Consider the following 26143-nt stretch of genomic DNA (forward strand, 5'->3'; position numbering starts at 1 on the left):
AAAATGTGGATAATTTTTAGGAGTTGGTATGGCAAATTTCTATACCTGTATTCATTACAGACTCAGTTAGGGAAAATTCTCAAATATTGCCTGAAAATTCATTTATAATGTCATTTAAAAATGTTGCATTAGACATGTTTTAATGCATATCTGCTTTTAAAAAAACCAACATGTTAAATGTTTATACATGTATATGACCAGGTAAATGCAGTTTACTGAACATTTGCAGCTGTAGTTGTGCAACATAAATCATATATTTGATCTAACATTTCAAGATGAGGACATCTGGTGATGTTTGGTGATCTGGAGGTAAAATGATTTTTTTTGCGAATGAGTCTGGTTGTTTTGAAGGAGTGGTGGAACCACAGTTACAGGGGAGAGAATCCTCTCCTTAATCTTCTTAGACTATTTCAGTTAAAGCCTGAGCCATGAAGAAAAAGCTGTATTTTTAGCGGTTGAACAGGTATATTTCTAGGGATACATTGCAGCTAGAACAGCAGGTTCCAAAGCCTCAGTGGTAGCGATTTGTCCCAAAGTGATTTTTTTTATAGTTGAATTTGAGATAAAGTTTGAAAACCACTCATGACTCTTAGTCACATATGTGAAACAAAGAATAACAAAACATGAGGCCATAAAAAGCCTTTGTGTGATATCATCTGTCTCCTCACTCTCAACCTATTTGCCCTTATGAAGGAAATCAACTTCATTCCCCGTTGACTGGCCAACATCGAGCTGCTTGGGAATCAAAGGGGTGGGTGACAGCGGAATCTCCAGGTCTGAGGCTCGTACCATCATCACCACGGACTTGATTGAGTACCACCAACCATGCCATGTGTACCACACCACGCCGTCATCCGTCATGGCTTTGTATGGGCCGTTGTAGTAATGTCCGTTCAGGTTACCTGAATCACACCTGTGAGCAGAGTCAATAAAAAACAATGCTTAGCCAACAAAGACAGGTATCATACCAGATCAATACAACCAGTTACACACAATGCATCAATGCTCCACCAGAGGAGCAGAGGTCATAAGTTTGTGACCAGACCTGGTCCAGGTCTGCCACCACCATGACGGACGACTAAAAGAGTATTACATGCAACATGTAAATAAAAATATATGACAAATAAATCAATAAAGGGTGTATCAGGTTTAATCTGACAGATTAAAGGGGTCAAAAGTGTCTTAAAATGTCTGTTTTCTCTTTGTAAAACATATAAGGGACATCTGTATCACAAAATAACTCAAGTACCATACAATTTTGAATTTTTGAATTTTCTTTTTCCATCAGAAGTTTTGATGAAGACAACACATTAAAAAAAAACTGTTATTGAAAACAATGCGATAGTTTAGAGGCTGGCTGGGCATCATGAAATGGTGGACTACAGTGGACCAGATTCCATCCCATCCAGACCATTAGACAGCAAGCCAACAGCTGATACACAAAAAGTAAGTGTAAGGTGTCAATGTGGGTCAAAGCACCTGTCCTTTAAGCAGTAAACTACACCAAAATCAGAACTGAGGACACAGAATGTTCCTGAGACAGAGCGTAATATAATCGATCCATCTCATTCTCACTGACACAGTCGTTCAGTTCCTGTGCTCATCTGCTCATGTTCTCATGTTAACATATCAGGTGTGGGATCCCTTTAATTATCATGTGTTTGGACTGTTGGATCAAACTGGTGTTAGAATGTTTTTTTTTTTTAAAGAAAACCTCAGCTTTTAATGGATTTTCTAAAGTTGGGAACTTATTATCATCACTATATTCTCAGTTTATTTTTCCAAAATTGTCTTTTTTTCTGGAGAGGTCTAGAGTGAGAGGAGTATTTGCTGTAATGTGTAAATTTTTCTTCCATCAGCTCAGGCCCATAATGAGCATGATTTTTTTTTATTGAGCTGATGTTTTCCCATATTGAACAGTCAGCTATGATCTGCCTCCTGGTGTTAACCACTGTTTTAAAGTGAGTAACTGAAATCATGTGGACAATGAAGCATTGTGGTTTTTCAGACCTTTGCTTTGAGATCTTTTGTCTCTCTCTGCAGAACTCTTTGGCTTCTGTGTTTTTCCTTCTATAAATTCCCCTTAGGAGTCTCCTACCTGCTGAACCACCAGCCTGACTTGCTGTGTCTAATACACTTGGCGTCCTCATTGTCTTCATCACCAGCAGCATCATTCAGGTGGTCGTAGGTGCTGAATTTGATCCCGCCTGACCCTGAGTCTGGTCCAGACCGTTGCTGCCCAGCAAAGGGGGTGGGGCTGATGTCAGAAAAAGAATTTCCTGCATTCCCAGTGAAGCCTCCCAGGTGTAACTGGTACTGGTCCTTTGGTGGACAGAAATGGAAAAGCTTGTGAATAATCTGTTGAAGTGTCCCAATGCATCTCAGAGTGTCTCTAAGCCCACTGAAGCATCTCAAAGTGTCTAAAGCGCCCCAAAGAGTCTCAAAATGTCTCAAAGTATCTCAAAGAATCTCAAAGAATCTCAAAGTGACTTAAAGCACGTCAAAGTGTCTCAAAGTGTTTCAAAGTGCCTCAAACCTCTTCAAAGTGTCTTATATTATCTCAAAGTGTCCCAGAGTGTCTCATAGCATCTTGGAGCCTCTAGAAGCATTTCAAAGCATCTCAAAGTGTTTTAAAGCTTTTCAAAGCCCCATGCAGCAGTTATTTTTGTTAACTGAAAAGCGCTGTTCAAAAGAGTCGACTCGTTTGAGGACGTCCCATCTCTCGCGAAAACCATCCTGGTGTCGCGCCGAAAAACGACTGCCCCTGATGGGAACGCACGTCAGCATGTTGCTCTATCTCTCCACTGCTCAGATACACTGTAGACGACTAGACGAGTGTCATGCTGTCATACAGATTGTCTTTGAATAAACAATTATGAGTTTTGTTGTTTTACTTTAATTGCTTCCGTTGTTGTTGCTACTACCGCAAGATGGAAAACATCATGATTTGTAATGCAACGCGAATTTACAACGTTTTAACCTAATCCTCGCTGCCTTCTCTACAACTGCTCTTCGGCAATTTCCAATATGTTATCAAGGTTCACGTCTCTGGAATCAGCTACCTGATTATTTGAAAATAATACATGTATAAATTATGTAAATGTCACCCCTCACATCCATGAGTTATAGAGGGCAGTCACTTTTTGGCAAACAGCTGCCGAAAAGTGACTGCCCTCTTTAACTCAGGGATGTGAGGGGTGACATTGACCAAAATGCAAGCAGCTGCTGAAAAGTGACTGTCTAAGCTCAGGGTGCAGTCAGACACTTTACGCGCGTTCTGGTCGGGGGCAGTCGTTTTTTGGCAGGCAGTCTCTTTCGGCACGACACCGGTATTAGGACAACTAAAGTTATGAAACAAAGCTTCTTTTTAGTAGTGGAAGGAGATAACACTTTGATAGTAGAAGCTAGCTTAACTAATGAGGTAAAAATGACTCACAAAGGGCACTCAAGACCGTTTGGAGGGCTGAAGAGTTTATCTGATGAGGCAGAGACAGGCTAAACTTTCATATTGACTCCCAGCGTTTGAGCTAAGCTAGGAGCGGTGGCAGGCTTTATCCGTCTCTTCTTCCTTGTTACTGGACGGACAGTCAAAAGGATGGAGTCTATCTTCTTGTCATGGACTCAGGAGTAAAGCAAGACACAAGAAGTCTTTATTTAAGCCATCAATATAGAATGGATATCAGGGAGTTTTTCCAAAAAGTAAGTATTTATCACTGATTAAATGAATTAACTCCAGCCCCCTGCTAACAGTAGTTTATGATTATTATTATCATCATATTATTGTGATGAATACAACAATAATAATACATTAACAATAATCACTCCACCATCCCTATTGATCTGTAGGAGTCAGGGCAGAGGAGCACAGGGAATGAGAGGGGAGAGACCTCCACAGGAAAGGTGAGTCTAAAGATAGAGTCATTTGTCTGTAGGACACTGAAAATAAATAAAATAAAATTTGAATAAGTAATATGGTAAAAATAAAATAGTCTAACTCGGTGGGTAATAAAAACAGCTAAAGCAGAGCAGGTCAAAAAATTAGAAGTGATAGATCTAAAAAGGAGAAATAAAACAGGTTAAGAGGATTTAAATAAATAAAATAATAACAATAAATTATACTAAATACAATCAGCTAAAAGCCAGACTAAAAAGGTAGGTCTTGAGTTTACTTTTGACAATATGAACAGTAGGAGCTACCCTCAGGTCTTAAGGTAGGCTGTTCCACAGATGGGGGACATAATAATAGAAAGAGGCTTCCCCAAGTGTTTTAGTTCTAACTTCAGGTACCATCAGAGTCGACTACCTGATGACCTGAGAGCCCTACTTGGCTCAAATGATAAAAGCAAATCTGATAAATATTAAGGAGCAAGACCTTTAAGAGATTTTTTAGACCAACAAAAGAACCTTAAATTATATTCTAAATCTTTTCTAGTTACTCATGTGCCAAAATTGTATCAATCTGACTTCAAAATACAAAACTATTGTTGTGTTGTCTGCGAAAGTCATGGCATTAGCCTCTATGTTGAGCAGTTATTAACTCTATGTGTTTTGTTTCGTTTGTTACACATTTGATCATTTGCATCTCCTGGGGCTGAAGCCCCCCCTGTTCCTAAATCCTAGTGACACCCCTGGTTTCAAAGTGTTTAAAATCTCCCATAGCACCTCAAATTGCTTAAAGCTACTCAAAGAGTCTCAAAGTATTTGAAAGCACCTCAGTGTGTCTCAAAGTGTCTCAAAGTGTCTTAAAATGACCTAAAGCATATCAAATCATCTTAAGGTGTCTGAAAGCCCCCAAAAGTGTCCCAAAGTGTCTTGAAGTGACCTAGAGCATATCAAAGCATATTTAAGTTTCTCAAAGGATCGTTAAGTGTCTCAAAGCATCTCAGAGTTTTTTTCGAAGTGTCACTACGTCTTTCAAAGTGTCTTAAACTGTCTCAAATAGTCTCGAAATATCTCAAAGCATCTCAAAGTGTTTCATAGTCTCTTTAGCTTTTATTTATTTTATTCTTGTTTTTTTTCCCACAAACAGAATTAAACAGATAACATGATACTTCTTTGTACACATCATAGGGTGAAGAAAAATGTGCACGCGACTTCTGAACAACCTGCACATATGTGTTTCTGTATCATTATATTGTACCATTTTATCTGCAATTCTTTTATCATACAGAATTGAGCAAATTAATTTGAAACATGTTTTAAAATGTTCAAATAGAGACTGACTGAGCTGAAGAGATGTTTGAAAGGAGCAGCGTCATTAAAGGGGGTGGGAAAGATTGAGGGATGGCAAACAGTAGAGCCAGATGTCCCCAAAGTGTTTCCTACACAGTAGTCTAAATAAGGATAATACTATGGGAACTAGAGAGCGTGGGAATACAGAAGGATGATGACTGTACACAGACACAGAGATGTAGGAGTTTTTTGTACAGGACAGGTGCAGTTAACTAAAAGCTGGCTTTTACCAGAGTCAAACTCCAAAGTTTCACTTTCAAGTTTCGAAATACTCAAACATGAACTGGAGCCTTTTTTTTATTATTTCTTTAACACAATTCAATTTAAGGGAAGCACAAAACTGATTGAGTATAACACTGAGCTGTACGGCTGAAATGAACAGGATAAGCGGTTCAGAAAATGAATGGATGAATGAATGATTTTGCACCAAATGCAACTCATCGTCATACTTTAAATTTCTCCATCCATCCACTTTAAGAACCACTCTGGAAGGCTGGAGATGGGGTATTTTTGGAGTAGAGCTACTCACTAACCTCAGAGTCTACTCATATGAACAGAGAGACGGTGTGCAAGCTCTGAACTGGGGCTCAAACCAGGAGCCTTCTTGCTCTCAGGTGCTGGTAGTACCACTGCACCACTGTGCAGCCAGTTTAGAGTTCATTTTTATGGAATGGGTGATGTTTGATCTGTGGCAAAGACTGTCAGGAGCTCAGGATCAGAAACATTTTGTTCATCCTGGAGCATAATCCAAACACCAGAGTTTTTAGTTATGAACAGTCATGAACTTTGGAGAGATATCACTTTGTCTAAGTGGGAGCCAGACTCAACAAACAGAAAAAATGTACCCTCTTTTATGGGCATGTATTTACTGAAACAGAAACATGATCAGCATTTCTTTCCTGTTTCTGTCCACAAAGGAGCAATAACCTCCATTTGTGTGAAGTAAAGATGTTATATCCACTCCTAAGTTTTATCATTCTGTTTCTGTTTTACTTCTTAAGTGTTACCTCCATTACAGAAATACCAAAGTTTTTTTTGTTTTTTTTTTAATCAATGTGGTTGTTTTCATGCTGGACAGGAAAAAATGCTCTTCCTTTGAACTTTTAAATGTAAGACTGGTGAAAATAAATCAACTGAAAAGGAAAAGCATTCATCATCCTCAGACTTTTTAAAAAAATGATGAAAAAATTTATTATAAATGTATAAATTAATTGGTTGATGAGACCCATTGTTTGTGCCTTTCCAGACAAGCAAGCCTAAAGGTGCAGCTTCAACCTGGAACAGTCCTAACCTAAAAAAGCGAGCCATGTCTCTCTGTATGTAAAAGTTGAATGTTCTGGTTTGTGTTCACACCACTCAGCTTCTGTTCTCTTTTAAAACTCATTGTTGCTGTTTTTACCTTTTCATCATCCACCTTAAAGTTCTTGTACTCTGCAAAACGCTGATTCCCCTCAAAGTCCTCCATGTCAATCCGCAGATCATAGTTTCCTGCAAAACACACACAAACACCCTGAAACATCTGAAAAGCATACAAATACCTGATTATGGTGGATTATGGTGGATGCGCACCTCGACTGCAGAGGTACTGCAGTGTTATGTCAAATGACTTGAGGGAGTAGCCGTAACAGCTGAAATACACCAGAACACCTCTTAAGTTCCAGATCTAATGGGTTTCGGTTCTGTCAGATATATGTGCCCTTAAAAGCAAAAGATGGCTTTTCAGTAAAACCCCTCCTTGCTTGGCCCTGAACTTTTAAAACTTCATTAAAAAGAAAACAGAGGTTATGTTGTGTGGACCAAGTGGCCCCTGTGAGTCCATCTCTGTTGATCTTGGATCCCTGACAGTATATTTAAAAACAACTGTCACCAATCTGGGTTTTAAGTTGGACAGTGATTTTAAATTGGACAGCCAAATTAAAACTGTTGTCAAGCCTTGTTTTTATCATCTAAGGTGGTTGGCAAAAGGTTGAATCTTTTCTGTCCAGGCAGCACTTTGAAACAGTGATCCATGCTTTTATTTCATCACGTTTGGCAATGCAATGCACTTTATGTTGGTTCAGAACACTGCTGTAGGACCTTTAACAAGTAGATGTAAAAGAGAGCACACCAGCCCAGCACTGGCGTCCCTTCACTAGCTGATGTGACTTTTGTCATGCCCCGCCTTACCTCTCTGAGCTTCTTCACCCTCCCACCTACCTCCTCAGGTCAGCCGACCAGCTGCTCCTGCAGGTGCCAAGGTCCAGGAAGAAGCTCAGAGGGGGCAGGGCTTTTGCTAATGCTACTCCCAGATTGTAAAACGATCTTCCCCTGCTTATTAGAGGCCCATACCCATTTGTATTCTTTGGCTTTTGACCTAGGTCGGACTTAGTTTCTTTGCCTGACCTTATTCCCTTTTATTTGCTTTTAGTTGTTTCTTGCATTTTTCTTTTAAGTGTCTGTTTTTCTTATCTGTTTTTGTCTTTTTAATTTTATCTACCTGTACAGAACTTTGTTTACAGATGTGTTTTTTTTAATTGCTTTATGGTATGGTATGGTATGGTATGGTATGGTATGGTATGGTATGGTATGGTATGGTATGGTATGGTATGGTATGGTATGGTATGGTATTCAAGTCAGAGTGTCAACTCTGCGTGGCTGGTCTGTCATGTCAGGTAATATGCAGCCATCCCATTTGACAGAGGCTGAGCTTTTGGTTTGTTTGTTTGTTTGTTTTGGTTTATTAACAAATCGGAACATAGAAGTACAAGAATTCTTCCAAATGGTGAACCGGCCACAGCAATTACGAACTACACAGGAAAAAAATCATACAAACATGAAAAACTAACAGCAGGAGGGGGATTAATATATTTGGAAAATGCTTTAGACCGATCAGAAAGCTCCCTTAACCCAGGAAACTTAGTATGCACCCCCTTATGGTAATGAAACAATCTTGACTTGAGAATACACTGAAAAATATTCGGTTGTTTTTAGGGTAAAAAACTTGCACCTGTGGTTGCCAGAGAATTACTGTAAAAAAAATTGATTGTTTAAAAAAAAAAGAATAATAAATTAATATCTGGCACTTGCTGTGCTGCATTTAGGTTCTGTTTTCACTGTACAGCTATGACCTTAATACAGAAAACTGCACCACATTTGAAGTAACTTTGTAGTAAACTTTACTGTCTTATAATGAAGATTTCACGGTTACAATGGTGTCTAATTGGTATTCTTCAGTGAAGTTGAATAGGATGCATGACAGGCTAACTGAAAGAAATAGTGAAAATAGCACTGTGGTCATGCTAATCCAGCAAAGAATAGCTGTTGATTTGAATGGTTTAAAATGTAATTTGTTGGTACACAACAATGGTTTTAAACTAGGGTGACCAAGCCTCCTCTTTTGCTCGGACATGTCCACTTTTTACGTCCTGTCCGGGGTGTCCGGGCGGGTTTTAATAAATTCATGAAAATGTCCGGTGTTCACTGTTTTTCATAGGACCATTACGCACGTCCATACATTGACCAGCACTTGCAAACAATGCTATGATGCGCGTCACTTATCGAGAGGCTGCCTGTGGGCAGCACTGCTCTGCGCGTGCACACACACATAGAGAGTGAGAAGGTCAGAGAGAAGGCGAGAGAGAAAGAGAGCGGAGAAGACAGTGGAGCTGTATTGCACGGAAGATGCCTAAGCGTAAGTGCAGCTTCACAGATGAACTGCAAAATAATTTTCTGACATACCGTCCCGGTCGGGACAAGTGGGAGGCGGAGTGTACCGTGTGCAAAGCTGGCTCATGTGTCTCAGTGTCCAATAAAGGTGCTGGAGATCTCAAAGCTCACATGGACACCGAAAAACATAAAAAAGCTGTGCGAGGTGAGAGTTCTTCTGCAAAGTTGACTGAGTTCTTTGTTAGACCTGGGAAAACAGAGGATGCTGTAAATGCAGCGGAAGGTGCAAAGGCATTTCATGCTGTAAAACACCACAGCTACAGGTCCATGGATTGCACCAGTGCCTTGTTAATAAAGACATTTCCTGACTCTGACATTGCTAAAAAGTTTAGTAGTGCTCACTACAAGACTGAAGCCATTGTCAATGGTGTCATTCTTTTGAAGTCACTCATGAAGCACTCAAAGAAATCCAGTACTGTGGTGGTGTGGTGTTTCCACAGACGGAAGTAACCACGGAGCAGTGAAAATATTCCCAGTCATAATCCAGTATTTTGAGTGGAAGAAGGGTGGCGTGCAAACAAAATTGATTGAAGTTAGAGACACACCCAATGAGACAGCAGAAACCATAGCAAAATATCTCACTGAAAAAAGCAAAAAACAGTCTGTCTGAAAAATGCATTGCATTTACAGGAGACCATTGCAACACAAATTTTGGAGGAATCTGACGTGATGAAGCTGGAAAGAACGTGTTTTCAAATTTGAAGAGTTTGCTGCTGAACAAGACTCTGATTGGTGTTGGTTGCCCTGCACACATATTGAATAATTGTGCACACCATGGGGCAGGTACGATAGAAATTGACATTGAGAATATCATATTCAAAATCTACCAGTATGTAATCTACCACATTTACACTGTGCGCACGGAGAGCCCGAAGGAGTATTGTGATTTTGTTGAGATTGATTATAGAAGAATGCTCTCTCACAGCAAGACAAGGTGGCTGTCATTGTTCCCGAGCATTGAGAGTCACAGATGTTTCCAGCTTTAAAGGCCTATTTTCTGTCTCAAGCAAAAGCCACCCATAGCACTCAAGAGGTTTTTTGAAGATGACTTTGCTGAGATCTACCTTTGGCACACGCACACACTCATGTCTGTGTTCCACACCCACATTCAAGAAATGGAACAGGAGAACATGTCCGTCATGGAGGTGAAGAAGATACTAAACAACATACACACAATTCTTCTTCAGCACAAGAGCAACAACTTCATGTCCCTTAAAGTTAAGGGACTACTGGCACAGAAGCGCAGAGATGGACTTGACAAAGGCTCTGACCAGTTTTGTGCAGATGTGCATGACATGTACAGTGCATGTCTGGAGTATCTGGAGAAGTGGATGGCTCCCATGGAAGAGTTCTTAACATTCATGTGGATGGATCTGAGTGAGCCACCAAACTGGAATGATGTGGAGGCCTGCATCAAGTACCTTGGAGAGAAGGGGGTGGCAGTTGATGATGTCAGGTGCTTTGACCAGGTCACCAATCTGAGTAAATTCACAGAAATGTGCAACCATGATGAGGAGTTCAGTGGCCTGCAGGTACACCAGAAGTGGACCAAATATTTTGAGAAAGCAAAAAGCATTGCTTGTTACTTAGAGCTACTGGTGATTGCACAGTTTGTCTTTGCACTTCCCTCTCACAATGCAAATGTTAAGAGGGTTTTTTCACTAATGCAAAGCCAGTGGACCAAGGAGAGGAACCAGCTCTCTGTAGAGTCACTAAAGGGGATTCCACTAGTTCAGTACAACTTCAAAGACATGTCTTGCAAAGACTTTCATGCTTTTTTGTTGAGCAGCCGAAAACTACTGCGAAAGATTAGCTCTACAGCATATTATGGAGGGCTGACAAACAGGATGAAGAGGAAAAACAGGATGAAGAAGAAAAGCAGGAGGAAGAAGGCAACTAAAGATGGAAAATCTATATTCTTTTTGTTAGGTAAGTGAGTATCTTTATGAGACTCTTCTATTATTTATCTTATTGCAGTTATTAAGAGATATATCATTGAAGCTGGATTTTCTAACTGAAGAGTTCATATTTAGAACCTTATTTAATATTATTTATTAAATTAAAAAGAGTCCAAGAGAGCTATTATTTTATTTCATTTTATTTTATTACAGAAGTAAATTTTGCTCCATTGAAGCATTATAAAGCATGTTCATCAACCTCCAAGAAGCCTGTCTGAATTTGTGTCTCGAGGCCAGTGTCGTTGTCCTCTTTTTTTGGAAATCAAAATATGGTCACCCTATTTAAACAGCAAAATTGACAGGTTCTTCTGTAAAGCTGTTTACATTTTTACAGTTTTTATTTGTTTGTTTTTTTTACATCTTGTTTGTTTATTAATTAATTTGTTATTAATTGCAAGGGAATCATTTTGCAGATCTTACTAAATTCACAAAAATAATAGATCAATAACAAAAACGACAACTTAGACATGTCTCTGATTAACAAAATTATTGACTGCATCATTGAACCTTTCTGTATATTTGTAATCAATCTCTAATGACGGGCCAATCCCCCAATCAAATGAAATTAGCTAAAGTTATTCCGCTGTACAAATCTGGTGATAAACACCTTCTATCCAACTATAGACCTATCTCATTACTGCCACAGTTCTCGAAAATTCTAGAAAAGTTATTCGTGAGGAGGTTAAATGACTTTATTTCTAAAAATAACATACTCAAGGAACAACAATATGGATTCAGGAAAAAACTAACTACCACACTAGCACTTATAGATTTTGTTGAGCAAATCACAGAAGCCACAGAGAAAAAGGAACACACAAAAGGAATCTTCCTTGACTTGCAAAAGGTCTTTTATACGGTTGACCATAACATACTTTTGTTAAAACTACAGAGTTACAGAATGCCTGGCCCATGATTGGTTATCCAGTTATTTGGAGAACAGATATCAGTATGTTCAGATCAACAATCAAAAGTCTAATAGTTTAAAGGTCACATGTGGCGATGTTAATAAATTATCGCTTCACCTTGGTAAAACAAAATACATGATTTTCGCAAATCGTGCTCAAAATATTAATAGAAAAATTAAAATTAATGACATTGAAATAGATAACGTAACTAAAATGAATTTTTTTGGAGTAATCATCGATAATAAACTCTGCTGGAAACCTCACATTGAGCATGTCAAAGCCAAAATGTCGAAATCTATATCAATTATGTTTAAATCACAAGACTTCCTAAATCAGGGCTCCCTACTCGTGCTATACAATTCTTTCATTGTTCCGTATATGACGTATGGAGTGGAGATATGGGGTAATACTTACAAGACAAAAATAAACCCCATCTTTCTATTACAAAAAAAGGCTATCCGAATCATAAGAAAAAAAAGGCTATCTAGAGCACACTAATTCACTATTTATTAAACATAACATTCTTAAATTTGATAACTTAGTAGATTATATGTTAATTCAAATGATGTATAAAGTCAGAAATAGGGAACTACCATAAAGTGTCCAGAGGCTGTTTAAATGAGGGACAGCTGCTATAATCTAAGGGGAACAATTTTTTTCGAGTTACCCAGGATCCGCACAACTAGCAAGAGTCACTGTCCATCTGTCAAAGGGGTGAAATTGTGGAATAGTTCTGCTGCAAATATAAAAACTTCTACAACATTAGCCAGTGTGAAAAAACTTTTTAAAAATACTTTGATGATGCAATACCTCACTATAAATTAGTTTTGAGCGTGCATATGTAATAATACGGTTTTGCCCACAGTGAGTGTATATAAAAAGATATAAGTATACAGTAATACATTTAACTATTTTTTATATACATATATGCCTACATGTCTATCTGTATATATCGCGTGAATGTTCCTTCTTATTGAAATGTGTGCACCTATCTAAATTAATACCTAAGAATTGAACTATGCTCACTAAACTTATATATTAAAAAAATGTAACCTATTTATTTGATCAATACAATAATAATGTTCCATAATTACAAAAATATTCCATTATTCATATGTCATATAGATAAAACTTAAGTGTGTTGTAGAAAACTTGTATGGCTCATGTTAAGCGTATATGTCTATTATTCTGAATATCTAAGTGCCTTTAAATCTTATTTATCTCATTAACTGTCTGATATGGAGAGTATATATCTGATAATATGAAAGTGTATATATAGCTTTATATGTATGTGTGTGTATATATATATATATATATATATATATATATATATATATATATATATATATATATATATATATATATATATATATATATATTTATATATATATTTATATATATATATATATATAAATATATATCAATGTGTGCATCTTTTACATAAACATGTTAGACTTGCACTATGAATACTACACTTACATATCAATATAATTATTGTTATAATTATTATTATAATTATTATTGCTTCATATGTACGTATGTATTGTATGTATTTATATACATATTTCATTATATGCCTGTATATAATATATTGTACATTGTACATATTTAGGCATAAGTTCATACATTTTTTATATAAATATGTATATTTGTGTACTTGGATGTATGTACGTATACATGGATGTAGACTAAAACTCTATTTAGATACTAATATTAAAGATATTATATTGTTTCTATTAATGAACGAGCCAGAGAGTATATATGTGTGTATGTATATATGAAGATATATATATATATATATATATATATATATATATATATATATATATATATATATATATATATATATATATATATATATATATATATATATATATATATATATATTTATATATATATATATATATATATATATATTTATTTATTTATTAATCTTTTTCTTTTTTCTTTCTTTTTTACTTTTGAGATAAGGGTAGGCGCTATAAGCTCTGCTTCAGCCTACACCTTTTCGATCAGTCTCTGTTTTTGACGACTCGATCATTTTCTGTTTGTTTTGCCTTTGTATTTTTCTACTTTCTGTTTTTATTTTCTGCTGTTAAATTGACCGAAATAAATCAAATCAAATCAAATCAAATCGAAATCAAAAATAATATTTTTCTTAACCCAGCCTCTCTTAAACAAGGATTTTGTATTGATTGTGATTACTGTTTTGTTCTAGAGAGAAGAACAACGTGAAAAAAATCATTTTCCTATAATGGAGTATCTGACGGTGAAAATTGGACACTTTCAGTGGAACTTTGGTTCTCTCAAAATCACATTTTAAAAGAAAGTCTAAGCCTGTTTGTTGAACAAAGATCTAGGGATATGAAACCACATAGAATCTGGTTGGGACAAAAAAGACCTCATCCAATTGATTTTAATAGTGCCAACCATTGATTTTCATTGATTGAAAATCAATGATATCGACACCAGCTGTGGCATACTCTTTGACCTTTTGATATGGTGAGTTTTGTTTGTCCATTTGAATTTGAAAACCACTAAATTAGCTTTATTTTTGACAAAACAAAAAGAGAGCAACATAGATACCGTAAAATACCAAATAAACGCAGGGTTCCAATTAATTGCCGGGTTCCAAACAAACACCGCTTGTAGCAGCACGTTTAGAAAAATAGACGCCCGTTCCAAATAAACGCTGCGGGTATAGTAAGTTTTTTGGCGCAGCCTACGAGCCGCGGTCCATTTCTTTTGTTCTTTTTTTCATTCTGCAGTCGTAGTTACAGAACACACATGCAAAAGCTGAGCTCACAACTGACAGTTGACTCTTGAAAATTGATTTTTGTAAAAGAAACATAATCAGACTGTACCTTGTAAGTAGTGGTGCAACGGATCATAAATGATCCGTGATCCGTACGGATCGACGTAATCGTTTCGGCACACACATGACCCTACAGCAGTGTTTTTTGTGCAGCAGAAGCCCGGAGCGCTTGCACCAAACACCCCCTCCCTGCTCGTCTGCTCGTCTGCCAGTTTTGGCCCCGTCTGAGTGCAGACTCAGACGGGGGCATATTTTACTTGACCCAAAACACAAATAAACAGACTCCCACCGAAAAAATCTGATATTGGTCTGCATTCACGCTTTATTTAGAGAATTTTCAGTGCATTACTTTCGCACAAAAACACCGCTAAATAAGGCTCTAGTTCTCATCGTGGTGTAAAACAGCGCTACCTCCACTGCAGGTTGAATATATTAATATCTTCTCTCCTAAGAAGATTATGTGTTATAGTTATTCATAAGTAGTTTAATTCAGAATTAACTAACAGGGGCAATGGTAGATTCAGGGTCCATATAATGGGAAGTAATTTACATCCATTTATGTTAAAGGACAAGCCTGAAGCATTGGGAAAAATCTAAAATTGTTTTGAGAGTAATGTCAATCATTGATTTATCTTTTAAGAAGATGGAAGTATTATGTGCTTATGACCTATTTCAACCTTTTTTTTTTTTTGAAGATTGTAATACCTCTTAAATACAAGGGAGCATATTTTACAAGAGTAGTTAAAACTTGAGTTGCCAAAATGAAAAGTTTCAGAGAGATATGGCACCTTGTCTTATTCCTCTAAGAACCTTAAAAGCTGGGGGTTATTCAAGGATAAAATTCAACAGTCAACCCATCAAAACCTGGAGACTTTATTTTAGACATCTGCAAAATTGTGCTATCTAATTCTTCAGTTCTGAGTTCATCCTCCATGACAAGCTTAAAGTCAACATCCAACATTTTCTTATGTTCATAATCCTATTAAAAAGGTAGCACAGTTTGGAAAGTTGGATTTGTACAAGTTACTGTGGAAATCTCTTATTTGTCTTTTAACTAGGTCTTGGGAGCCTATGATCACATCATTGATGGTTAACTTCTGAATTTTCTTTGTAGCTTGTCTGTGTTTTTCCAAGTTAAAAAGATATGAAGAAGTTTTTTCCCCTTCCTCTAGCCAACAGGCTCTAGAACATATAAAAGCTCCTTTTGACAAATACAAGTTATCTAGGTCATATTGGAGGCTGTTAAGCTTGACATGTTCTTCCATTGTTAAACCTGATTCATGACCGAATTTGTTCTTTTAACTTATTATTAACTGTTGTTATACCTTCTTAAGTTTAGAAATGTATTCACTTGTTTTGATTGCAGATTCTTTGGATTTAGATTTAAACCACTTCTATTTGCCTATAGATGACAAGTCCATTTCAGAAATATCTTGAGCTAACTTTTCAACCTCTTGGCAGTAATTTTTATTTTCACAAAAACTGTTCCAAACAGGGCTGAGGTTAGTCTCAGCACTACGATTGTTAGCAGGAATAAACCAGGTGTAATTAATTTCATTAGGATTTTTCATTCTCCAGTAATTAGATAAATTTAATAGAGAGGTGAAATAATGGAAAAATTCTCTTATAGTTGTGACACGATCCTCTATAAGTATGACGATCTAACCAGAGATGAGGGACCATATTACTGCTAGATGTGAAAGTCACTTTCTTACCCTCTACTAGTCTGCCCAAACAAGAAAACAATTTTTTGTTCAGTGGTTTTTGATTATAACCATACACACAAAAAATAATGTGATTGATGTCATACTTGATCACCACCATTTGAGTCACTTCTTTGGTCAATTACGTTCCCGGAAAATCTATTCAACAAAATCATCACTCCACCTGAATGTCATGTCAAAATTGGTTCATGTTTACTTTGACTAAGATGACAAACGGACATAGTGGGCAGAGCCAGGCCAGGAGCCAACAGGTTTGAGGTTTCACAGCCAAACATGAATAAAGAGACACTTATCAATTAAGTGGGAAGGGCAGGGACTCCTCAGTCTGTGACTCCAGTTGTCTGTCAGTCATGCTGTGAGCTATATGCAGTCAACACGCAATGGAGTGGTGGCAGACTGCAGACGTATCTGGTGTATTTAAGGCATAACTGATGACCAGACACAGTCAGCAATTAGCTGGGCGTCACTTAAAACTGAAACACCATCTGAGGCTGTTATTAAATGTGTCTTTTTTTTGATCCAACTTCAGATAATAACCAAGATTGACCACAACGAAATAATTTTAACTTCCTGATTTTACGTTCAAAGTAAATTAACCAGTTTTATCAATTTTTAAAAAATACAAACCCATTCAACTATTTGGTGTAGTCCTTTAACTGGATGTAGTTTTTACAAAGTATACTTTTGCAAAAGTGAGCATCATGAGAAAGGCAAAGCTGTTTCTTGTCATATGCAGACTACGCAAATCCGTAAGCCCCTAGGGGGCCCCAAAGCCGCATGTTCAGCCTCATCTGAGCAGCCACAAAATTAAAATTTATTATTTATCTGCAGCTGTCTTGTGTTTATTTCCTTTATATGTCTAAAAAATAAATGTATTATAAAAATAAAATAAGATGCATTGATAATCTGTGCTTAGTGTTTTTATGGCATAAAGTTGTTCACTGACTGCATTGTTGCACAGTGAGTGATGTGTGAGCCACCTTACAAAAGGGGCGATCCATAACTGCCCATCCTTGCTGTCTGTGAGGATATCAATGTCAAACAGCTGCAGAGTGTCAAACATTTTATCCTAGCGGGCAGTAATGGAAGCAAAAGAAAACAGAGAAAGAAAAACCATCTAAGAATAAAGGCAAGCCATTTGTTTGTGACGTGTATTGAATGGGGGAGGTTTAACATTGTGTTTTCAACAGAAAACACAATGTTAAACGGAAGAAAAGCATATTGTCCCAGCCTGACTAGCTAGCTCAGCTAGCCTTGAAAAAGGATTTATGTACTCATAATGTATTTGAGATTTGCTTTATAAAAAACTGGACTGTTCTGTCCTGACTGACTGACTAAGCAAAGCAAGTGACACCGGGCCCGTTTTGTCGGGTGTTGTTGTTGTTATGCAAATGCTTGCCAGGTGACAGTTGTCTCAGATATTTGCCACTAATTAGTTTATAATTACTGAGGATTAATTCATTAAGTTAACTGTGTATTTTACAGGCCTGTACTTAGAAGTTTGCTCTATGAATAATACTATTTATTGGTTATTAACTATTTAAGTGATTTATAGATAAGATTTGGACTATTGAGAAGGTGGATGATTTGTCTTTTTCAATGTACCTAACTTCATTACTTCATATTCTTCAAGGACCTCCCACTGGCCAGAAAGTAGCAGGGCCATCTTCATCCCCAGACTCAGCTCAGCTGCCTATTTTTGGGGCCCAACCAGTGTGACAACCCCTGCAGGACATTAAGCTCAGTAAAAAGGCCAGGAAGCAGAGATTATGGAGATACACTATGACTTTGATCTTGAATATACACGTGGGATTGATAAGCTAGAGACTGTTTAATAAATATGTATAATTGTTGTGTTTAGTGTTGCTTTGTGTTCTTGTTGAGTTTAAAACAGATGTTGCTTTGTTGTTTTTATTTATCGATTAGTTAATTTATTTATCGATTTTTTATTTATTTAATCAGGCTTTATTTAAAAGTATTATTTAGAAACACTCAGTATCTGCTTTATCTATTGATGATGATTATTGTTAACATTATCATTTGTATTTTTATTAGTTTCTCTGACTGTGTGACCTAACTGAATGTTTAATTTTAATACAAGATGTTAGCATGACTGTGGCCAGTTTTGCTCGTAAAGTGTAATGGATTGTGGCATCTTCATGAAGCATCTAAAAGGTTTGGAATTTCTCCATGAATTTTTACAAACTAGGGGCCCCTAAACAGCATCTTGCATAGAGCTCTAAAAATTCATTTTCAATAATATGTATTAGTATTCTCCTTTATTAAAACCCAGGTCTTAGCAGTTAGTGTGCTTGTCTTTGGTTTGGAAGGGTTGGTTTATTGACACCAGTTCATGTCTTTATATTTCACAGTCTGGTAAGTGTCCATGGCCATTGCAGTCATTTAGTCAAGTATTGAGTGGCTTGCGTGTTTAAACTCCTCTCTGGGGTACATGCTGCATTTCTCCACTTTCTCCACTGCACATCTGTTGCTAAAATGCGTGTGCAGCCACGAATGTTTACAGACAGTATATTGGTCTTTAGTATCATTTCTATACTTCAGGTATACACACCTTGTGAAGTTAACAGGTGCAGAGCCTCATTGCCTAGCCAGAACTCTCCACTGGGTGAGAAAAGGTCACCAAATCCATGTTTGTACTCCACCCATGCCCTGTAGACACACACAGATGAAAATGACAATAATACGCAAACACAACACACACACACACACACACACACACACACACACACACACACACACACACACACACCTATCAAAGCTCTCCTTGCCATCTTTCCTCCTCTGGAAGACAGTCCATCCTCCTCCGTTGTTCATGTCACAATAGACGCTCAGAGCTGTAGGAGAGCCATCAGGACGGATCACATATAGTCCGCTCGCCACATTCCCGTCTGCAAACACCTCAGAGCAGTCTAAACACATACACGTACACAACACACATATGTAGAGATGCCTGAGATAAAGTGCTTGGGTTAGTATTGTGACAGAGAGTAATGAGACTCTCCTTCATCTTCACCTTCCTGGTCTGAAACATGAGAGGACTTCTTATTCCTACTTTCTCGAACTTTACCCATGCTTTGTATGGACATCCAACAGTTAAGCTTTGTTTCGGATATGGAAAACCAGAACTCCATACCTGTTTCAGTTCACCTCACAATGAAATCGATCTTTCTGCTGTATCAGAGAGTTTGTGTCTTTTAACTTCTTCTGTTTTGTCCCTGCTGTTTTTGTTTCTATCCTACAGTGGCCCTGAGAGCTCATAGCGCTGCAACTTAAAAAAAAAAACACATGTGACTTCTGGTTGAGCATGTGTGTGTGATGGACTGTTCCCACTCCTGTATATTTTTTTTTAATGCCTTTGCAAACCCTTGCAACAGTATTTTTGCTCTTCTACCTTGGAAATCCTGACAGTCTGGTATTGTGCCAAAAGCCAGTCAAAAAACAAAAGGTCTGTTGTCCTTTTTGTTGACGGATAGTTGGGCTAAGCTAGCAGCTAGCAGCTAACCAATCCGATGAGCCTCTCTTCTCATGCTTAGCAGCAGCGTCAGCCACTACCGACTTCCAAGCTGCTATTGTTCAGCTACGAAATGAGAACCTGGAGTCCCATGCAAATTTTCAGAGAGAGTGTGGGGCAGATATCTCAGCTCTACAACAAGAAGTTGATGAGCACACATCAAGGACTGGGGAAATTGAGGAATCCCTCACCGACACCTGTGACAGACTCACTGAACCAGATGGGGCTGAGGCCCGGCTAGCCAAAGAAAATGAGAAACAATGAAGAAAATTAAGAAACAACTGGATTTACTGAGCAATTATACACTGAGGGAGAATATCTGTGTTATTGGACTGCCTGAGTCTGTAGAAACGCTGGTCCTGCTAACTTCATCAGCAACGTCCTTCGTGAATTTTTCTGTCCATCTGAGATGCCCATCATCATTGACCACGTCTACCGCACTGCTGCGCCCAGGCACCTGCCGACCCGGACTACCTCGGAGGACCATGCAAGGAACGTGGCTAATTGAATGTCTATGATGGTGAGTGACTGCTGAACTGTTTTTGTTAATGCCCCCCAGACATCCCGAGCTCCCAGACTGTTGACAGGTTGTTTTCATGATGACGATGACTTCATATGCACCACCTTCACAAATCTGCAATTAGTGTTTCATGTGAGCTACTGCCAATTCCGTTTTCTTTTGTGTGGATTCTCAAACTGTTCAGCTGAGAGCATATTCTTTAATAGCATGCTTTCTTTGAATTTTAGCACCTATTCCTCTCCATTCAGGTGGACAGGTATTTTTTTTCTCTTCTCCTCTAAGTCATTGATTTAGATGGATTTGGACTTTTTAGGAGAGACTTCTCCTTTTCCGCTTCATAATAACACATCCAAAGCAGATGTATCTGTAGGGCCATCTTAATACTTGTGTGGATTTTTTGTGTATACCCACTACTGCAAAGAAGGAAACTCCATATTTTCTTTTATCACTTAACTTGCAAGATAAATGCACAAATTATTATGATTTCTAGTTTTTTTTCTTCAAATTGTAAACAGTTTTTTACTACCATATCAATATGCTACATGTTTTCTGTTGCATTTAACCACTTGTTACTTATATCCCATTTTTGACATTTTAACTATTATGTGACTACTCTGTCAAGAGTTTTCCTAATTCGTAGTATGTAAAATATATGGCATAGCCCTCAGTCTGCGGCCAGAGCTAGTCCTCCCGTCTATCATCTCAAATGATCAGAATGGCTTTCTCCGTAACACTTAATGTGCGAAGGCTACGCAACATTTTACACACTCCCTCCCAATACTCTAGTCATGAGGCCGTCATTTCGCTTGACGCGGAAAAGGCTTTCAACCGTGTTGAGTGGGATTATCTCTTCTTCACCCTGGCGAAGTTTGGCTTAGGCCTCAATTTTATCTCATGGGTCAAGCTCTTATATGCATCACCCATTGCCTCTATCCTGACTAACCATCTAATATCTGACCACTTTTACCAACATAGAGACACAAGGGGTGTCCCCTGAGCCACCTTTTGTTTGCTATTGATATAGAGCCCCTTGCTATAGCACTTCGAAAAAATAATGATACAGAAGGAATTATCTGAGAGAATCAAATATATAAAGTGTCTCTCTATGCGAACAACCTCCTTCTTTTTATTTCAAACCCTGTGTCTACTCTCCCTTACGTCTTTTCCTTACTCAGACTTTTGGAGTCATATCAGGCTACAAGCTGAATTTAGAGAAAAGTGAAAACTGCCCCTTAATTCTTTCCTCTCTATCTCCAATAAGTGCACCTTTTAAGATTACTAAGGACTCTTTCAAGTACATTGGTGTCACTATCACTCAGTCATTCTTAAAACTTTTCATGCTTATCTTGTCCCTCTCCTTGAACAATGTAAATCAGATGAGACTCTGGCCTTCTCTTCCTTATTGGCACAGTAGCTGATATTACTAAACTGGAAGAAGCTGCTCCACCCACCCACACTCATCTCATCTGTAGTATCATGTCTAGCCTTCAATTGGAAAAGATTTGTTACAGTGTAAATGGCACCCTTCAAAGCTTCCACAGCACCTAGTATGGCTTTGTGAATTTTGTCAGGGATCTTGATGGTTTGAATTTATACTGACTAACATCCAGCTGTTATGGCATACCACAAAATCATTTTGACTGACAACACTTCACCTATGTGCACTTTTAGAGCCCCCCTCCCCATGAGTGTGTGTACTTTATGTGTGTGTGTGTGTGTGTGTGTGTGTGTGTGTGTGTGTGTGTGTGTGTGTGTGTGTGTGTGTGTGCGTGCGTGCGTACGTGCGTGCGTGTGTGTGTGTGTCTGTGTGTGTGTGTGTGTGTGTGTGTGTCTGTGTGTCTGTGTGTCTGTGTCTGTGTGTGTGTGTGTCTGTGTGTCTGTGTGTCTGTGTCTGTGTGTGTGTGTGTCTGTGTGTCTGTGTGTGAGAGAGAGTCTGTCTGTCTTTCTGCCTGTTTACATAAGTGGTTTATTAGTGGTCTCTCTTTGTTTTACTTCTCAGCTTCTAATTCATTAAATTTTACTTTACTTACTTTACTTTACTCAGTATTGTGGTGTTAGCAGCGAGTTTTTCTAATGTGTTGTGTTGTGGTCTTTGCAGCGCGTTTTTCTAAATTCTGTACAAGTGTTGTCAAATTAATGAAGATGTTTTCTTAATTTGCTTGTGTTTTGTCTTTTTGCATGTGTTTTCATTAGTTGCAGGGCTATGAACTCCTAGAGCTGCAGTAGTATCCAAACCAACAACAATACCTACTTTCTGCATACTCCAACCAGAGTCTGTGAGCCACAGCAACAGTTTGTTATCAGGAAACGATAGCCAGCTGCTATACATTTTTGACCTAACAGAATTATTGTTTTTCACACCGCTATGTGACAGGTTTAAAAAAATAATAGCTGAAAAGACAAGACTTTTGTTTTGCTTGTTTTGTTTTGTTTTGTTTTGTTTTGTATAAGCTAATTTCAAATTTATAAAATACACACAAAAATCTGTCTGTTGGGATATGTCCTGTCAAACACTTACAATAATAATCTGAACCTGTTTGTGTGAACAACATGAACTCTGGGTCCACATATGGTCAGTTGGTGCCTCTGAATCAGACAATTAGCAGCCCATCGCTGGCTGAGGGCTGAGCTAGAGACTTTCATTTACTTCATCATCTTCTTTTTTGGTAGTCTTGTTTTACCTTTGTAGAGGTTGTCAGGGCCTAGGTGTGAGCTGGGGATAAGCTCCAGCTGCTTGGCCTGGCTGTGGTGGAGCTCCTGGATGTAGTTGTGCTGGTCATTGATGACATTCTTCAGTCCCTGGATTTCTGCCTCCAGGCGGACCACCTTGTCTTCACATGGCACCGGGGCCTGTTCAGAGAGATAGAGAGAAATAGAGAGAAATAAAGAGGGGGGGGGGGCATGTCTTATAACACAGATGCTAAATTTGTACATGTCAACCACCTAATACTGATTGTATCCTCTCTGTCATTGATAACTGGTTTATATTTGAAATACTGTCCTCACTCTGACTTTTTATACTACACAAACTGATTTCTGAGCAAGTGTTAATGTTTTATTTCTAGTAAAAATTGTCTTTTGGACTTAATTGCAAACCACATTTACCTGAAGTCAAGAAAAATGCATCATTTTAAGATACAAAGACAAAATGATGCCTAAATTGTTTGGAAAGAATAGAAAAAGGTGTGAACAATTTAGTTGTCAAGTTTATTTTACTTGAAATAAGAACAATGTCTCAATTCAAGAAACTGCAAAAGTAAGTAAATCGGGTTAATGTGTCTGATAAATGTGTGACTGATAAAACATTTCTTAAGGAAATAAAACGTAAAAACCTGCTTAAATTTCACCCTTTTTAGTGTGAGTTCAATTTTACAAACCCTGAATTACTCCTGACATAAAAGCTCTGCTGAAGGGAAAAAAAAAAGAAAGCCTCCCTGTCCGGCAACAAGGATGAGCTACGAACTAAGCAGAGAGAAGTGAGGAGGCATGTCAGAGAGGAGGGCCTCAGACCATCACTGGTTACAAGGAAACTGACTCAGGGGACCTCAACTGGGTGAATAATTTGAACTTTTTTTTTCCAACTGATTTTAGCAGTCCCTCCTTCTGCTCAGCTTTTAGTACTAGCATCTCTGTTGTCTAACGTCTCTGTTACTCTGTAAATCAAAAAGAACTCCTTTTGTGGTTTTGTGAATTTTGTCAGGGATCTTGATGGTTTGAATTTATACTGACTAACATCCAGCTGTTATGGCATACCACAAAATCATTTTGACTGACAACACTTCACCTATGTGCACTTTTAGAGCCCCCCTCCCCATGAGTGTGTGTGTGTGTGTGTGTGTGTGTGTGTGTGTGTGTGTGTGTGTGTGTGTGTGTGTGTGTGTGTGTGTGTGTGTGTGTGTGTGTGTGCGTGCGTGTGTGTGTGCTTGGATGTCAAACAGCATCTAGTCTCACCCTCAGAAATGTAATGACCTTAATGTGTCACAGATGAAATGAAATTAAGAGCCCGAAAAGTAAATGAGAGTTTTTCTGCACAGTTTAGATCAAACAGAAAATAACTGAAATAACTGAAAAAACACTCATTACACTTAACATCATCAATTACTTATTGGTGTACAGGTTCTTAAGTTTAACCTGTGTGTGAGCCAAACTGACAGAAATTGCTGCTGTTCTGTGTTCAAAGGGTTGATATAAGACCCACTTGATCCTAAAAACACCTGCATGTGATTAAAAAAATAAATGATAAAGACTCCTACATGTTCACAGTGGCAAAGAGAGAAATAATCAGGAGTGACTTACGGCCACAGAAACAGCCAGGTGGACGAGAAGGGTCACTGAGGTCCTCAGCATGTCCATGACTCAATTTCTGCGTCTGAATCCAAGAGTATCCTAAAACCCTCTCCTCTCTTGCCACTGCTGTTCTTCTCTAACTTGGCCATCAGAATCTCTAGTCCAGAGGTATTCAACAGGGGGTCTGTCGCCCCATAGGGGGTTCGTGGATGTACTGCAGGGGGTCCGTGACATTTTTTACATTTCTTTGGTAAAGCGAGCTTTTATGTTTCAAATAATTATAACCAAATATTTCAGTTTTTCCCCATATTGTTGTCTTTGAACACACATCAGTGGATACACACCATGTTATAGTTCAGTCACAAATGACTGAGCTATAGCTCCTTGAGACAGAGGAAGCCTCTATCACTTCTCTGTCAATCATGTAAAATTCACATTAACAAGGTACATTTATGCCTAGTACCGGGCCTGGTAAACACACAGTTAATATGTAAGGGGGTTTCTGGCCCGTCTCTCCATCAGTAAGGTGGTCCTTGGTCTGAAAAAGATTGAAGGTTGAAGACCCCTGCTTCAGTCTCAATGTGCTGCAATGACTCCTGTAGCTGGACATGTTCTGACTGTAGCTTTATATACCAGCCTGTATCTACTGATTGGACACAAACACTCACTTGTGCTGTTTTTATTCATTTAGAACAGAAAATCAGATGTAGTTTCCATGATGGGTTGAATGACACTGAGGGACACAATTCTTTTTAAGTTAGGTCTGACAACTGTTTTTGACTAACTTTTGGGTGCAGAATCATTAACATATCTCAGTTTTTTTTTGTCACGTCAAGTTTTTGAACAGTGAATCCCGTCTTGTGTTTTTGCAAAGGATACAGCCTATAGCTGGAGGAACTACAGAAGCAGAATGGTTACAAGCTGCTTTAAAAACTAAAAAAACAGCATAAAATGAAATAGAACTTTAAACAGTATGGCCATGGTTACAAGGTTAAGAGAAAAGCCAGCACAAATCCTCTTAATAACTCCTAGGCTAGTTTTCTGTTTGCAGATTTTGATAGCTGCACACACCTCTCACTGCAGTGTCTCAACTGTGACTGCACAAACAAGTTGCCACTTAGCTGTAGATAAGTCCAAATGTAATCAATTGGAAAGTCTTGCTACAGCTAATTAGTGGAATTTTGCTTATCTGGAAGGTAAGCTGTGGAGAAAAAAACTTGACGAGCTAGAAAAAAACTGACTGCAATTTTGGAATCAGCAAGCCAATTTTAGTTGTGCAGCTGCAACTTTGACAGCAATGAGATTATTGGCTTGCTGCAATGCAGTTTATATATTTGTTATTTATCAAAATGGTATAATTTAAAAGTTTTTTTTATTTATTCAATTATGAATCATTTGTGTGTGCGTGCGTGTGTGTGTGTGTGTATATACATATATATATATATATATATATATATATATATAT

At 38.0% G+C, this 26143-nt stretch overlaps 1 protein-coding gene across 1 annotated transcript; it reads right to left on the minus strand.

Annotated features, from left to right (window-relative positions):
* LOC141803692 (fibrinogen-like protein 1) lies at nucleotides 1-25543 on the minus strand. The gene is made up of 7 exons (XM_074687727.1): nucleotides 24688-25543; nucleotides 23073-23241; nucleotides 19110-19269; nucleotides 18912-19009; nucleotides 6632-6720; nucleotides 2099-2322; nucleotides 1-913 (listed from the first exon to the last, which is right to left on the minus strand). The coding sequence occupies exons 1-7, from the start codon at nucleotides 24742-24744 to the stop codon at nucleotides 676-678; spliced, it is 1035 nt and encodes a 344-aa protein (XP_074543828.1). The 5' UTR covers nucleotides 24745-25543; the 3' UTR covers nucleotides 1-675.
* Between the last annotated feature and the right edge of the window lie 600 nt (nucleotides 25544-26143).

The sequence above is a fragment of the Halichoeres trimaculatus genome, unplaced genomic scaffold, assembly GCF_033239565.1.
Source record: "Halichoeres trimaculatus isolate MK-OKI-2021-1 unplaced genomic scaffold, fHalTri1.1 fHalTri1_scaffold_2, whole genome shotgun sequence".
NCBI classification, from domain to species: Eukaryota; Metazoa; Chordata; class Actinopteri; order Labriformes; family Labridae; genus Halichoeres; species Halichoeres trimaculatus.